The 17,634-nt window shown below is 41.6% G+C and overlaps 1 protein-coding gene across 2 annotated transcripts in view; it reads right to left on the bottom strand.

Annotated features, from left to right (window-relative positions):
* Positions 1-3,731: 3,731 nt before the first annotated feature.
* The window catches only part of CAV1 (caveolin 1), a 40,875-nt gene continuing 26,972 nt past the window's right edge, over positions 3,732-17,634 (bottom strand). For both annotated transcript variants that reach the window (XM_036424892.2, XM_036424900.2), the window contains exon 3: positions 3,732-5,951. In XM_036424892.2, the coding sequence (XP_036280785.1) occupies positions 5,610-5,951 (342 nt within the window). In that variant the 3' untranslated portion in view covers positions 3,732-5,609. The remainder of the gene's footprint in view (positions 5,952-17,634) is intronic.

Genomic DNA, 17,634 nt, shown 5'->3' with positions numbered 1-17,634 from the left:
TCTATAAATCCTTGGTTATAAAGCTTCTTTTTAGCTAGTCTTCAGTTTGTGATTTGGTTTGCTTGCTCTGTGTTTCTGTTGTAATTTTCCTTTTGTCCTGGGAAGAGGTGAGTGTAACATCCACCCACTCAGCTGCCATCCTGCCATTTTGTTATTTTCAAAAGTTTGTTTCTTTCCACGATTAAAATGTCTGTCCTGGAGTCTGTACATTAAGTTGTCACTTGGTCATTTTATTGTCCCCAAAGTCATTAAACTAAAATGTGATTGAATTCCACTATTACAAAAACACATTTTATGTTCTTAAAATTTTTTATTTAAATTTTTATATTAAAAATTTGGGCTAATCTGTGAAGGAAATTTGATGTTTTATATTTTAAATGTAAGATGTTTTAATTTGCATTAGTTGTTTTCTCAGTAGAGACACAACTTGCTTTCTGGCTGTTGGCATTAATAGGAATTCTGTTGTTGATTGCTATGGTTCAGATTCCAGACTCTGAGCCAGTCTCCATGTCAATTACTGGCTGTGTGTCCTTGGGCAAATTACTTGACTTCTCTGTGCCTAATTGTCCTAATGCCTCAGACTGACCTGTTGACAAGTCCAAGTTTAGAGGGCCCAGCCCTCTTAGCATAATTAAGCTTGACCTTATGATGCTAGCTAGATCCGATCTGGGTAGCTAATGGGCTGTGGGAGGTGCAGCAAGTGCTGCCAAAACAAGTGAAACTCACAAGAACATTGTAACTATGGTGACCTCTACCTTGTTTACCTCTGACTATAAAATAAAGGCTCAGTTTGCCCTCTAGATCTTTCTCTGTAGCCTTAGCCAGGCACAAGAGATCCACCTAGACCTAGCTTATTCTCTTTGTCTTTTCTTCAATCCTTCACTGCCCTCCCTCAGGCTCATTGAACCCGTGGCTGTGCTGGCATGGCACAATAACCCATGACACATAGGGTTATTGGGAAGATTAAGTGAACAAATATATTAGAGTATATAGAATAATGCTTGACATGCAGAGATTATTCTGTTTTAACTACTATTATGTAACTACTAGAGGCCTGGTGCAAGAAGATTTGTGCAAGAATGGGCCTTCCTTCACCTGGCTGACTGCACTGTCTTCGCTCTGGCCGGAGCCCTTTTTGCTCTGCCTGGAGCTGCCTTTCTGCCTTCCCACACTGCTCAGAGGCCTGGAGCAGCTGGGGTGGTGCAGAATGCCTGCGTTGTTGCCCAACGATGCAAGCTGTCCTGCCCTGCCCTTGGCTGCCCGGTGCCTGTGTATGCAAATTAACCCGCCATCTTTGGTGGGTTGATTTGTATACTCACTCCTAATTGGCTGGTGGGCATTGTAAGGGTATGATCAATTTGCATCTTACTCCTTTATTACTGTAGATTGCTAAAGTTTATTCCAATTCTGCTCACATTACTTGCTGATTATGATTCCACAAGCCAGCAGGAAAAGGAAGCCTTTAGAAGAGGGGCAAGCTTAGGGCTCAGAAATCACAGGGCAGGAGAATCTAGAAGAGGAAGAATCAGGGCTTTGGTCTCAGACTCACCCTGATTAAATAAGAGCTCCAATGTTTATCGTATGTAATTGGTGATCTCTAAGTCTGTATCTCATTTGTAAAATTAGAACAGCAATTCCAGTTTGAAATCTTGTATAAATGACACAGCACCTAGAAAGTGCCTATTTGGCTCTTGGAAATGATATGATTCCTCCCTCCTCTATTTGTTTTTAAACAAAAAAGTAGCATATTTCACATACAATTTTTAACTTAAAGTTAACATTATAACATAAACCCATGGGCACAGACAATGTAGTGGTGAAGGCCTGGGAGGGGCAGGTGTGGGGGTGGAAGGGATCAATGGGAAATGAACAAACAAAAAGGACATCTATAATACTTTCAATAATAAAAATAAATTTAAAAACATGTAAAAATAAATATATTCCTATGTCACTAAATATTCTACTACATAAAAACATTTAAAAGCCTATTTAGTAGCTTATTAAATGTATATACCATCCTTTATTTAACTGTTTCCATATTTCTGAATATGTTTTTCCAGTATTTCCTACTATTGATAGTCAACTAATGAGCATCCCTAATGATGAACCTTGATATGCCTGTCATTTTTATTAAGTGACATTGTTGGATCCATCATGTGTACATTTAATTGCTCTCCAGACTTGTACAATTGCACTCACCAAAGCACTAATGAATGTGCCTGCTTCCCTGCACCCTCACCAATCTGGGTAATATTTTTATTTTTGTTCTCTGCAACCTTAGGCAAAAATTATATCTCCTTGCTTTGATGTTTATTTTCTCACTAGAGGCCTAATGCACGAAATTCATGTAAGGGGCTTGGCCCTCACAGCCCCGGCTTTGTTGGGAAGGTTGCCCGGCTGTCCGGTCTAATTAGCATATTATGCTTTTATTATAGATTATTAATACATTTTTTTCATATGATTGCCATTCACTCTTTTGTGTTAAGTGTCTTTCTCTACCTCTCCTCTCTACTCTCAATTTTATAAATACGAATTATAATTTATAAGCCAGACATTTAAATATCAGCACCTGCATCAGAGAAGGTCTGAGTCAGAAGTACATCTCCACACTGCACACTAGAAATGGATTTTTAACATAAGTACCAGACAGGGTGACTAAATAAGCAGACTTGGTGCTTTCTTGAGAGCCCAGCGAAGAGGGGATGCATGAAAGAAATTTCAAGTTGAGAGGAATTAGATCACCTTTGCAAAATTGTGTTTGGAAACTGACGATGAATTAAGCACGTCAACTAGGATGCCAAGATATCTGGTCACACATTATTCCGGGTGTTTCTGGATGAGATTAACTTTTAAATCAGTAGACCGAATAAAGCAGATTTCTCTCCTTATTGTGGGTGGGCCTTATCCAATCAGTTGAAGGATGGAATAGTACAGAAAGGCTGATCTTTTTCTAAGTAAGAGAAATTCTTCCTGCCTGCCTGACTTTGAACTAGAACATTGTGAGTTTATTGTGGGGTTTTTTTTGTTTGTTTGTTTTTTGTTTTTTTCCTGCATTTGAACTAACACTGAAACGTCAGCTTCCCTTGGGCTGGCGCATGCCCGCTTTTGGACTGTGACTGAGTCTCCAGCATGTTGACTCATCCTGCCAATCTTGAGGCTTCTTCCCCTCTGTAAATTGTGCAAACCAATTTCCTATAATAAACCTCTTTAAATACATACTATTCCTTACATATTCTTACACATTTTACATACATACATTTTTATTGGTTCTATTTCTCTGGAGAACCTTGACTAATACAGAAACTCTTTTTAAACTTACCCAAGGCCAAAAAATAAATTGTTTCTGAAATATACCTTTTAAATAAATTCTAGTTAGGATGGTGCAAAATTCAAGCATAATCCCTGAATGTGTCATTTACTAAATGAGAATATTAATATCCAGCACACAAAGTTTTTAGGGGCTCAAATTAGATGACATAATAAAGCAGTGAGTAAACTGCTAAACAAATCTTTCTTATGAATTCAACTTTTCTCTAAAGTAATTCATGAAAAGGCAATGGCCTTAGGAGAAAGATTCCACTTAAATGCCTGTAATATTTGAAAAGTGGAAGACTACCCCCTCCCACAAACACCTACAAACATGTACACACACTACATACTACACAGACACACACACAGGGCCTGACACGTATGCATTTGTTTGGGGGGGAAATAATAAAAGCTGGCTGTAGAACTGTTAAACATTTTTATTGTGTAGCCTTATAACCTTTACAGGCCATGCAGGATAAAAAAAGTGTAAAATATATCAGTAAGCATATAAAATCTCAGTCACCTTTCAGGCCAGTATTTGATTTGCACAGGAAACTAAGCATATATGTAGAACAGACATATCTTGGGACACACAGTTCACGGGTTGAATCACAAAGCCATTTCCCAAGTGATCTTCCTCACATAAAGATAAATGTATCTTTACACTTAAAAGGGATGCAGTGTAGTACGTCTTCAGTATGTACACAGATTGAAGGTAGAACTAGGTCCACGCCAGTGTCTGTTTTAAATGCAAAGCATCAAAGTCGGTAACAAGTTGGTAAGTAAAGTGTCAGGAAAACTGGAAGAGGCAAGAAAAAAAAAAAAAATCCCACCAACAAACAAAAAACCATCAAGCAGAGTTCCCACAGGAGCATGGGACTAAAAGGGAAAGCACACCTGAAGGTTAAACATAAACTCCCCAAGGGCAGAATCTGAACAGGAGCAGGAGGAATAGAAAGCTTTCGGGTGTACCAGGCCATTTGGCATGACTCAGGTTTACAGGTAACATTCCTCAGTTTGAGTTTAGAAGGATTTGAATTTATTCCAGCAAAAACGATCCCCATCTTTCACTACTGCCTCCTCCCCCGTCTTCTCTCTGAGCAGAGTGATGCTTGGATGAGGCCCAAAGCTCCCGGGGGGTGGAGGGGCCACGTGTCACAGCATCAGAGGCGGTTGCCAGTGCTTTGCTTCGAAGGGGTCACATGGGCAACAACTCTGAGCAGCTCACACAGCAGCCTCCGTTTGGTGAGCCTCTCCCCGGAGGCCCACGGGTCAGCTGAAAAGGGAACACAGTGTGCGGCCACTGAAACACCCGGTGATGGATTAGTTTGGCAGCAGGAAAGCGTGATTATTCATGGAAGTACATGGAGCTGAATAGGCGTACTGACCTCAATCAGCTTGAGAGGCAGGAAAGCTGGCTCCCATGCCTGCCAGTCCAGAGAGGACTCGGCCCCGTCTGTCCTCCTTAATTCATCTCATTGGGCTGAGATGGATCATACGCGATAGGGACAAGGATGGTGTGTGATCAAGTGCAGACAGGAACTTCACCTGACTCTGTGCTCAGAGTCAGAAACAAGGGTGGAGAGCTAGGTAGTGGATTTTCTAATTTTGGTTTCCAGAGAGGTTGCTGACTTAATGAAAACTGACCAGCGAGACCCCATTTGAGAAGGAAAAGATGATGAACAGGAAGGCACTTAAGTATCATTATCTATGTAACAGATAGTCAGGAACAGAGAGTGTCACATTTCAAGAAGGGTAAGGCAGTCAGACTGTGTGAATGCAGAGTAGGTTTTCTAATTTGATAAATACCACTAGATCCCATTGGATCATTAAAATGAGTGACAGCAACCCACTAACACTTCAGATGGTAAGGGAAGAATTTGTTTAAAACAGCCACATCCCTGTACAACAAATGGCCATAGCCCGGAATTCTTCCCTTACCATACAATGATCAACATTTTAGAATAGGCAGTTGAGGTCATTGGTTCTTCATATTTCTTTCGTTTGTGTCTCAGGCAATAAAACAATGACCGCACATGCAAATAAAAATGCAAGGAAATGGGTTTAAAAAAATTAGACCAAAAAAAAAAATTTTAGACAAAAAAAAAAAAAATAGATGAAATCGCTCAGAAGAGACACATAATAGTTATGAAAACTAAAAGAGTGATTTCTTTGTTATGAACCAAGAAAATTCACTCCTATATTGTTGCCGTACTAGCAACTTAAAACTTGATATTGGCACCAAGAACATTCAAAGGAAAAAAAAAGAATCAGGTATACTTCTATCCTTGAAATGTCATTTATATTTCTTTCTGTACACTGATGCGGACACTGCTGAATATTTTGCCAGCGGCGTCAAACAGTGGGTCAAAGAGGGTGTGGATGCAGATGGAATAGATGCGGCTGAAGCACTGAATCTCAATCATGAAACTCTTAATGTATGGCACAACCACCCAGATGTGCACGAAAGAAACAATGGCGAAGTAAATGCCCCAGAGAAGGGCCAGCGGGATGCCCACGAGGGCCGACAGCAGGCGGTAGAACCAATATTTGGTCACGGTGAAGGTGGTGAAGCTGGCCTTCCAGATGCCATCGAAGCTGTGGATTCCCTCTGGTTCGGCAATCACGTCTTCAAAATCAATCTAAAAGGAAGAAAGGACAGAACGTGAAGTTGGAATGGGAGAAAAGAGAAAAAACCACACTACTGAGTATCTGTAAGTAGGTTAGCTTTTATGTACAGCATGAGATGCTTTACACCACCAAGCCGTAGCAGCAGCACTTCTAACTTCTTGGAAAAACAGATACTTGGGTCCCACTCAGATCTTATTGCATCTCTGGGGGTGAAATCCAGGAGGATTTTTAACATGTTCTCCAGATGTTTCTATCCCAGGTGAAAGGTTGAGAAGCACTGCTGTAGGGGATACCAAAAGGATATTACACAACTCCTGCCTTCAAGTAAAACCTAGCAACATGGATAAGTAAGCAGGGCACTCAATAAAAGATACTATTTAAGTAAACCTTATTCTGAGACAACTATACACCAGATATGAAGGGGTAGTTAGTTCATTGATTATTAACTTTTTGAACACTCCACTATTCGAATTTCTTTGATAAATGAGATCATTATGAACCATGAGGACCCAAGACATTTTCATGGGGTGGTGGGTCATGAGCTGGGCTTGGAAAATGGGGTATGATTTGGAGAGGAAGGAAGCAGGGTCCTTGGAAATGGCGTGAGCAAGGAATGAGGAAGGATAATATACTGAGTGTCACAAGCAGATAGACCTATGTGCCTGTGGCTGGGAAGGCATGTTGAGGCCAAATTCAATAGTTTTTATACACAGTGTGGGGAGGGAAGTCGATTGAAGACTTTGAGGTGGGAGAATGTAGTCTGCAGCCACAACCAGTGGTCATTTATCAAGACTGACTTGAAAGCAGGGTGAGCGAAAGGGCAAAGGACTCAAGACAAAGGGATTGTTGCTGTGTCCCAAGTTTGAGATGATAGGCCCCAAAATGGAATAGTGGCCATGGAGAAAAGAAAAAAGAAAGAAAATAATGAATTTTAGGAATGTAAAAGGAAGAATGGTCAGGACCTGGTTACCTCAAGGTTGGGAAAGAGAAAAGCCTAAAGTGAACTCTGAACTTTCAATTTGTCTTCTAGGGAGAACAGAGGTGACATTTGAATCAAGAAGAAAGCAAGAAAGGAAGGCAGTTGAAAATATTAAGAGAGAGCTTCATTTTTTAACTGTATGTACTTTATGTCAATGGTCCACACCAGATGGATCCTGAGGTAGTCCTTTCGGTGACCAGTGGGTAGTAATCAAATAAGTTTGCAGTCACATGGCACTTAACCATTACCGAGTGCTACTCCATAGTTTCCACATGATCTGGTGTCTCAAACCAATGTGGAAAGGTAAGTTCACAAAGGTGGGGCCGCAAACATGGCCCCTTTCCCAATAGCATTCTCTTCCACAGCACATGTTTACATAAGCAATGAATTCTCAAGAGCTTTTATCCCTCTGGAAAGATTTATATAAACAACAACTGAAGTATTGGGGAAAAATTACTCCCCAAAGTGTGAGATGGAGCCAGCTCAACTGTTTGGTGTTGGCAGATGTATGAAGAAACATAAAGTAGGTTCCCTAACAAGTTGATTACTGCTAGCAGCAATACAGCCAAGCTCAGGATTAGGTGATTCCATGGAGCCTTTCCATGCCAACGAGCCACCTTGAAGTCAACACTTTTGAAAGAAGTGCATGATGCTTACCAATAGTTAAAGTATGTTTCCTATAACATCTTGTTCCTTGATCTATTGGCCAATGTCCTAATGAGGTAATATGTAAAAATGTCCACAATTATGTAAATGAACTTAAAGATTATCATTCTGTTTTCTTTGCTCATTTATATCTAGATTTAGCAGTAAGCATTAACTTGTGTGTTTTAAAAGGTTGTACAAAATATGTGCCAAGTCAGATCAATCCTTCAATGAAGTTTCTGTGCAAATTTACTTGTCTTCGGTTTTTATTCTAACACAGCATTTTCCCTAAGCTGGCATGGCTCAGTGGTTGGTATTGACCAATGAACCAGGAAGTCACGGTTTGATTCCCAGTCAGGGCACATGACCGGGTTGTGGGCTCAGTCCCCAGTGTGGGGCATGCAGGATGCAGGAAATCAATGATTCTCTTTCATCATTGATGTTCCTATCTCTCTCTCTCCCTTCTTCTCTGAAATCAAGGAAAAATATATTTTAAAATAAAATATTATTTTAAAAAATAAAAATAAAGGTCTGCAGTTTTCCTTCACGGAACTGCTAGATACCAAAAGAACTTTATTTTTAAAAGATAACCTTGTTTTGTAAGAGGATTTGGTGAAGTCAAAATTAATAGATTAAAGCAGGTATTCTTAATTTGGGTCAAAGGATGGGCAATGGTAGTCCATGAGTGCTCTGAAATGGATATACGTGTTTTGAGGGTACAATGTACAAGAGTACAATACATTTGTTTGAAAATAATCAGTCTATTACCAATGGAGTTTGGGAAGGACTTTGCTGAAGCAGAGGATTCCTTACTCTTTACAGAACAGACTTGAAGCACATCTTCCTTGAGGTTCTTTTCCAAGGGAAGATAAGTTACTATCAATAATATTTGCTGACTGGCTGTTATGATCAGACACTGTTCTCATTTACTACACAGAAACTTGGTAATATATCATTTTCATTTTATAGAAAAACTATTGGCCTTGTGCACAAAATTCATGCATGGGGGGATCTCTCAGCCCAGTCTGTACCCTCTCCAATCAGGGACTCCTTGGGGATGACCGACCACCAGTTTAGGCTCAATTCCACAGAGATCGGTGGTTGGACATCCCTCTTGCAATCTGGGACTGCTGGCTCCTAACTGCTCACCTGCCTGCCTGCCTGATCACCCTGAACTATCCTCCCCTGCCAGCCTGATCATCCCTAACAGCCTCTGCTCCCACCACCATGGCTTTGTCAGGAAGGAAGTCGGACTTTTGGAAGATAGCTGGTCAACCTGGTCTAATTAGCACATTACCCTTTTAGTAGTATAGATAGATTATATAGGATAGGATTGCTTAAATGTGGGGGTGGAAGGAGGAGATGCTCTTGGCAGACAAAAGTATATAATCCCTATATCTGGACTGATAGCCACCCATATGCACAATACTGCCATATTAGTCATTAAAAATTTGAACTGCTTTCTTACACCTTATACCAAACAGATGTTGCTCTTAAAACCCCTCCTCAGCCCCCACTTTAAATTCTGCCTTTGCAGTTCACCCAAATGAGGTTCTGATTGGCCGCTTTCTATGCCAGTCAGCATCAAAAGCCCCACCTCTCAGGCAGCCATGGGCTCCTCACACTTCACCCAGATTTGGTTCTGATTGGTTGGTTTCTATGCCAATCAGTGTCAAAAGCTCTGCCTTTGAGGCAGCCATTGGCTCCTCAGACTTCACCCAGATTTGTGTTTTTCTGTGTTTTTTTTGTTTGTTTGTTTTTTAATATATTTTATTGATTTTTCAGAGAGGAAGAGAGAGAAATAGAGAGTTAGAAACATTGATGAGAGAGAATCATCCATCAGCTGCCTCCTGCACACCCTCCACCGGGGATGCTCCCGCAACCAAGGTACATGCCCTTGCCCAGAATCGAACCCGGGACCCCTCAGTCTGCAGGCCGACGCTCTATCCACTGAGACAAACTGGTCCCGGCCAGATTTGGTTTTGATTGCTCAGTTTCTACACCAGTCAGCATCTCTGGACCTATCAATGATGGGGGGCTGATCAGCAGCCCCAGAGGAGGCCCAAGAGAAAGAGAGGTGCGGCTCTTGGCCAGGTCCGGAGCAAAAGAGAGCGGCAAGTGCTGATCAACAGCTGCCACAGAGGCTACGGATCAGACCCTGCTTCTCTCTCCAGGCCTCTCTTTGGGCCTGATCTGCAGACCCCTTGGCAGTCAGTGTTGGGTCACCATAGCAATCAGCACTGACTTCTAGTCAGTCCAGCCTTCAGTCATTTTGGAAGTTATGGACCCTGGGTTTTTATATATTAGGATGGGAGGTTCAAAATGTTAAATTGTGCTGGTAAATAAGAAGTGGATTAGAGTGTTGAATCTGGCCAGGAAAATAATTCTCTAATATCACATTGCTTTAAAAAATACTTTTAAACATTTCTCTAAGGCAATTATAGTATTTCACAATTAAAAGGCACATTAACAAAAAGTTTGCTGAATTTAACCCTCCTGGTAACTTAGAATTCTGCAGTAGCACATTTGAGGACAGCGTCATGACATGGTCATATACACAATTGATTATTAGTGAAGGTCTACAAGCATATGCCTGTGCATAAGAGTTCTTGATAATAACTCTGTTTTTCTAAGCATAAATATAAATGCTGTTTCCAATGAACATAATGGAAATTCATAAGCTTTTAGTTGCTTAGACAATTTCAGGGTGGCTGTTTTTCCAATGCTTTCCAGAAACTGCTAGTCAGTGCTGGGTCAGTGCTAGTGATATCCTCAAATATCCAAGTGAATTTAGAGCAGGTCTCCAGGGCTAGACAGCAACATGATAGAATAACATGTTATTATAAATGTATTCAGTTAGTTGTTGCTTTAGTCTTAAAGGTGGCTTAAGAGAACATGAACTGCCAATTACAAAGAACAGTTGAGAAAAAGAAAGCAAGGCTGGTGAAGGAAACACAGTGGAGCCAGAAATAAAGTTTAGCTTCTCTCTACTTCCATCTCTGCAATAGAAACAGTAATAGGTTGTGAGGAGTACATTAGATCATTTATATAAAGTGCTTAGCATGGAGTTAGAGCTTTGCTATATAGTAAATGCCCAACATATAGTAACATCCTTCTGGGTGACTAAGATAGTCTGGGCGATAATTGTAATAAGAGAAATAGCCAGCTGCAAAGTACACAGTGGCCGTGAATTCAAACCCCACCAGTGGCTCAGGAGAATTAACTTGCAATTGTGATCATCTTTACCACAATCCTCTGAAATGAATGCCATTGTTCCCATTATTCAGGTGACAACGGAATGGGAGGTTAAAAAAATTACTTAAGGTCACACAAGCCTGATCTCTTTTTACTTATGCATTCATGGGATGACACACCCTTATGATAGACTTGCTTGCTTAATTTTCACCCAGATAGACATACTTCCTAAAACATTCACATTTTGATTATTGAAGGAATTAGCCTTGCTGACATTTCCATTTTAAGTTGGGACATCTGGTAACTAGAGTGTTTTCCATTCTTTGGACTGGTTGTATTTTCATAGCCCTGCACAGTATGAATCACAATCCTGGGCACCCACCCAAGGACTCTCACTCTAATTCGCAAGTAAGGAAACTGAGGCACAGAACAATTAAAATGGGCCTGACATTCTCAAGGCCCCAAGTGAATCAGTGGAAAAGCTGAAATTAGAGTTCTAACTTCCTGACTCCCATGCCTAGGTCCAGGCCTGCCCCACACAATTGCCCCAGGAGCTTAACATCTCTCTCCCACATCCCTTCTACACCTACCCCATTCCTACCTCCAGGTCACATGTGAGTCTCTCATTGCTTTCTAAGAGACACTGACGTGAAAGCTATGTTTGTGTGAACTGAGGAGAAGTGTCCCTTTCACAGCATGAATTGGGATGCTTCCATACATTTATTCAAGGTGAATAAAACAGGAGGGAATTATAAAATATCTTTGTTGTATCTTTTGACATATGTTGAAAATGCACTGAACCCAACAAAGTTCTGTTAATGATCAATCATTCCAGGTAAAGGCAGTTCAGCATTCCACAGCAATCAGAGTATAGTGGCTTCAACAGATTCATAAATACTAAAGGCTGAAGGAATCCTTAAAGAAATGGAGTTTCATCTGAAATAGAAACATTGATGGTCAAAGCTGTCAGATGACTGGATCAAGGATACCTTCCCACGTAAAGGAAGACCCAGGATTGGAATTCAGGTTTAGGAACGGTCCTGGGCTCTTCCACTCCTGCCTCAGCTACCTACCACGCATCTCCCATCAGCCTGGCTGCTACCTCTCACAGTCAATGCAAAAGGCAGAGGAGAGGCTTGCTTGCCTCTCACCTTAGACACCATCTTGTTCTCAAGGGGCCCTGCCGGTCTATTGTTGAATGGATGGTAGTGTCTTCTCTCTCTGGCAATCCCCAGGGTGCTCACAACTCCCATGCAGCCGTGGTGAGATTTATTTCCCCTCACAAAACTATCAATCTGACGTTCTATTTGCTCAGGGACTCACTGCTCTGATACTTTATAGGAGGGCATGTCTTTGCTGGACCTGAACTTCACCGGCTTACTTAGATTTGGAGCAGAACAGGAATTAGAAATTTGATTAAAAATAAGCAAACAAAACACTCCCCAAACAAACAAAACCACAGAAGTGCATTGCCATTTAGTTTCTTAGAACGGGATCCCTCAGATGAGGTTGAGCTACTGGTCCAAGAACTGATTTTCTGTCCTGAAGTCTATGGAACAAGTTGTCCTTCTGGCAAGAATCATTATGTAGCTCAAGATCAAAGGCATAAATGTGGCTTTAGTGAAGTCTGTGTCTTAATAAATGCTTTATAAGGAGTCAACAGTTTATATTACTAGATTTTTATAAATGACATTAAATACCTTTGTGCAACCTTGACTTACGATGTTACAAATTCAGAAACATAAATTAACAAAAATCTAGCCGCAGACGTCAGGAAAAGCAATCTTTCTTGTTGTGTTTTGGTAATATTGGGCTAATACAGTAAATCTCAGAAGATTTCATCTTGTTAAATATATCTGATGGCAATATTTTAAAAATATTTTATAAACTCAATATTTAAAAAAAGGCATGGGGTCATTTTTTTGTCTAAAAAAATCTAGACACTTTATTTCAGAATGAGAAATTTTTAAAAAAGGAAACTTTAAGTATTAGAATCTCATAAGCAATGATGCTTGCAAATTCTGTTTCTATGAGAAGATACCTTTTTAGACTCTCAGTGGAAATTGTGATTGTATTGGATATATAGACATATATCGTAAATAACAACACACAAGATGTTTGCTGAAGACTTGGGGGTTGTCTGTCCAACATCCACAGTTCTACTTATTTGCCTAGTATCTTCATCATCCAAGTAATAGAAATAATTCTCTGATCTCTCAGATAAGTCATAGATGGTTTAGATTACTGTAGTAAAGTTAGTCTCCCTCATGAGTGATTGGTTTATGGTAGGCACGGGACCTAGTTCTGGCCAATGAGATCTAAGTGGATATCTGTTGGATGTGATTTCAAACAAAGCTTTATCTTCCTTATGAAAAGAGACAGAAACATATAGTGTGGATCTTTGCTTCCTTAATCCTGCTTAGAATATGACATAGAGCCTTAATATACAGAAGTCATCTTGTGACTTCCTGGTGACATGCCTGAATAAAAGGCCAAGAGAAGAAAAGGTGCTACATTTGCCATTATCAAGATGTAAAAACAATGACAGTACCTGTTCATCTCCAGATTTTTCCTTACATTACCTAATTTTAAGCCATAGCTATTCAGATTTTTTTTATTACTTATAGCAGAAAGCATTCCCACTTGGTACAGTAGCACTCTTTCCTATTGGTTGGCATAGAAAGTGTACACCAAGTTCAATGTCTAACCTCAATGAATCTTTTCAACACTACTAGACCAGCTATTTTCAACCTTTTTCATCTCATGGCACACATAAACTAACCACTAAAATTCTGTAGCACACCAAAAATATATTTTTTGCCAATCTGAAAAAAAAAAAAATAGGTATAATTTTGACTCATTTACACTAGATGGCTATTGTTGCCATTTTTTAAATTTTGACAATCTAAGGGAAAACAGTTCTGTGTCCCTGACATGGTATTGCATGTTTTAAAAATTCTTGGGGTACACCGGTTAAAAGACTCCTATACTAGGCTTTCTTCCAGAATATGCCGCCTGAAATGTATGAAAAAATGTTTCCTTTAGATTAACATTTAGTTTTAGTAAAAAATAAAGAGGATGACAAACTCACCATGGAAGAAACAAATGAATGTATTCTGTAACGGCATCTAAGATGGCTCCCGATGGTTTCCCCTCCTCCACTTCCCAGTATTCATGACCAATGTAATGCGCCCCCTTTACTGTGGGCTGGTGGGTGTCACTTCCAACGTCCGGTTATAAAAGTCTGTGCACCCATCTTACGTCCTTCCTTGCTCTCTAGGGAGCTTGCTCTGCTAGAAGCCAGCTGCCACGTGGCTATTGTCCTATGGGGAGGAGGTCTTGTGGGAGGACGCAGGGAGAGCTCTGGCCAACAACCAACGGTTGAGAAGCTGAGACCTTCAATCCAACAGCCTCTTCCCGATGGCCCTGGCCTGCCTCCAGCCCTGACCTCTTGATTGCAGCCTGTGGGAGGCCCTGATCCAGACACACTCAGTCACATCCACGCAGATGATAAATGTTTGTTTTTTTCAAGTCGTTCCATTTTAGGGTAATTTGTTACACAGCTATAGAAAACTAATACAATTAGCAGAGCAACCACTTTTGTCCTTAGAATCATTTTTTTGTTTTTGATGTTCTCACTCTTTTCTACTAGTGGATTCGGTTTTCATGCGCTCTTGTGCAATACCATATGAAAATGTATACAGTGGATGTGTCCAAATACCCAGGAATGTGGTTCTGGGGCAAAGTCCAGAAATATATGAGGAGGAAATACAACATTTTTAGCTTTCTACCGTTCACTTCAAACAGAATATTGGAAAAATTTTAGGCCATTGGTAGTGCAATTAGTTCATATACCTAAAGTGGCATAGGTGATTGTATCCTGAGATATGCACCAAAGACTAAGAGCCAGCTCCTTCTAGAAAATCCATCATGAATATGGACTTCTGACTGTAACTAGCACAGGGCCCTCGGTTCCCAGTGGCTCTCAGCAGGCACAGTGTGGCAAAGGATCAACCTTGGGTGGGAGTGGGTGGTGCCTGTCAAAATGCAGATGCTTAAGCCCCATTTCAGATTCAAATCAGATTCTCGAGGGGGGGGGTGGTGGTCTATATTTTTAACAAAATTTTTCCTTTTTTTTTTTTCCAAGCGAAAGTTGAAAGTATGCCAAGTTCTTTTTCATTTAGTGACAACTCCTCTTTTTTTTTTTTTTGGTCTACACTGCTCCCTCCTCTCTGTCTCAACGCAGGTTTGCTTCCTGCTTCTTTCTGGGAGCTCCTCCTGTGCTGGATGGCATCTGGAAGTTGGTGAATAATGAATGGACATTCTCTTTGAAAAGCTTTCCCTAATTTAAGCCTATGAACCTGTATCATTGGAAAAGGATGAAGACTACGATTTATTATGAAAAACACACCAACTGGCGATAGAAATCCTGATTCATTTTCATATAAGCAATATGCATATTTGAAGAAAAAAAAATCAAATGCGCACTTCTAAAATCCCAAGGTACTTATGTACCAAACCCAGTCCTACAGGAGAGATTCCACATTTCAACCCCCCCTTGCTGCTCCCACGCATATTTCCAACATGTGGAGCGGCCTTTGAAGTCCATGGAATAAATGTGTGTGGGGGGGGGGTGTGTTAGCACAATTAAATGTTTCCAGAACCCAGAAACTCTGCTCTAATGCCCATGTGTTTTGTCGGGGGCAAGGGCAGATGTCCATGTGTTTACTGGGCCAAACTGGCTCTACGGGGGCTCACAGCCCTGCTGGAACGAACAGGCAGTCTGGATGGTGTTGTTGATGTCTGTGTTGCTTGGATTCCCAGAGGATCCACAGGCAGCCTTAGCAAACCTGGGAACCTGGGTGGCAGCCCTGGCATGGTCATGGGCTGCCTAGAAGTGGCAGGTACTAGGCACATGGCCTTGCACAAGAGCGCAGGCCTCTGGCTTAAGGAGAAGGAAGAGGGCTGGGTTCCAAGCAGCAGAGGGGGAGATGGAGGTCTTTGTCTCCCTCGGTGAGCAGGAGCAGAGGGTTGGGTGCAGGAGGAGTGGCCCTCAGGGTCTGCAGTCCCCGCCCGGGCCTCCAGCTGGAAGCACTGAGTCTTGCCCTTTGGACTGGCCTCCCTCCTGTTGCTTTCCAGACATAACAGAGGCTTTAGAATGAAGCCTAATAAATGGTGGTTTATGTTTCTGGTGCCCACGCATCTGCTTCTCTTCACAAACTTGAGAAGTTCTAGGTTAATCTCACAATAAGAATGAAAAATAGTCTTTTATTTTTCCACTAAGGAAAGATTCACTTAACTAATAAATGGCTGGAGCAAACCAGAACTTGGGGCAAGTCTGTGCACTTGTACCCATCTTGGTACCCTCTGAGATACCTAGTAGTGCTATACACTATTACTTAACAAATAAATATTTCTTTAATATGTATAATATTTTAGGAGAGCTGCATGTGTACTGTAAAGGCATAGTCATACATAACAATACACTAATCAACCTATTATCTCATGAATTTTTTGCCTGGTATCTCAAGTTTACTTTAATAATTAACTTTTTGGCATCCCATTTTATTCAAAATGAACTTATTTACCAGAGCTCTGCAATACCATGACCATTCTGACCAAAATTAAGTGTAGAGTTGGTTATCATTTAGGAGACTCGGAATGCTCACAAAAGAGGGGGAAATTCAAATCAGAAGTTTTCACCTTTGGGAAAGATTATCTAGAAAACATTGAGGAAAGCATGCTTTTGCCTGCTTGGGTTTTGTCCCAATGATCTGAATAACTACTATTGTGTACGCCTGGCCCCAAAGTAGGGGGGGTCCTGGGGTATAATGGGGAGGGGCCTCCAGGAGGAAGCTGGGGTGGAGGTAGAGGAGCAGCTGGGCTCATCCCTGCAAGGCATCAACAGAATGCCTGATTGGGAAGGGAGAGGGTGAGGAGCGTGAACTTGTTCTCTGGTGCCTCTGTTCTCCACTGTTCTCACGTGTGTGTGTGTGTGTGTGTGTGTGTGTGTGTGTGTGTATGTGTGTGTGTGTGTGTATGCCTGTGTGCCCCAGTTTAGGAAGGAAGGCTTACAAGTAATTTGTACTTCAGAATGCATTTGGGTGACTCTTTTCTTTCCTGGCAGCAATGCAGGCAGATGTGCAGGGAAAGGCAGAGCATCACTGCCAATTGTCCTTTGGTGTCAGTAATGAATTTTAGGCATCTGTGGGGCAGACTCTTACAGAGGCCTTCGACTCCCAACCCTTTGTATGATAGGCCCTAGATGTCTTCTTGAGTGCACATCACATCACATCATGTATGGGAGGACTCAGAAGGTGTTATTTCCTCCATTTTACAGACTCAGGGAGGCTGTAGTCAGTGACGGGATCAAACAGGACTTAGGGCTCTTAGTTCCTCATTTAGTTGTCCTGCCGTCACACCACGCTTTTTAAGGCCATACCTCATTCTGTTTCCTCAACCCTGCTCATTCAAACCTCACACAGGAATTTCTGAATCTGCATGCTCTCCCTTGCCTGCACCAAGCTTCCCATCCAAACCAATAGGAAGTGCCTTCCCTGTCTCAGCAAATGACCATTTCTGCTAGGAAAGGGTATGTGATCCAAGCAAGAGGATGCAGCTTGCCTTCCTCCCTGTTCATTATTATTCTCTCTCCCAGCAACGGCATTCCTCTCACAGTCCAGGAGCCCTCAGGTGGGGGAGGCCACCTGGCAATCAGGGGAAGGTGATGCCCCATCACACCTCTGCTGCTGCCACTGCCAGCAGCACAAGCCTCAGCTGGCCCTGGTTACCTGAGCCTCAGGCAACCCTGGGCAGCCGGGCAGCCACCATCCGAGGCTTACCTGTGCCTCAGACCAGCCCTGGGTGGCTGGGGG

Source organism: Pipistrellus kuhlii, unplaced genomic scaffold (assembly GCF_014108245.1).
Source record: "Pipistrellus kuhlii isolate mPipKuh1 unplaced genomic scaffold, mPipKuh1.p scaffold_m20_p_10, whole genome shotgun sequence".
Lineage (NCBI taxonomy): Eukaryota > Metazoa > Chordata > Mammalia > Chiroptera > Vespertilionidae > Pipistrellus > Pipistrellus kuhlii.
The sequence above is the reverse complement of the archived record's forward strand: the minus strand, read 5'-3'. Positions and strand labels throughout refer to the sequence as shown.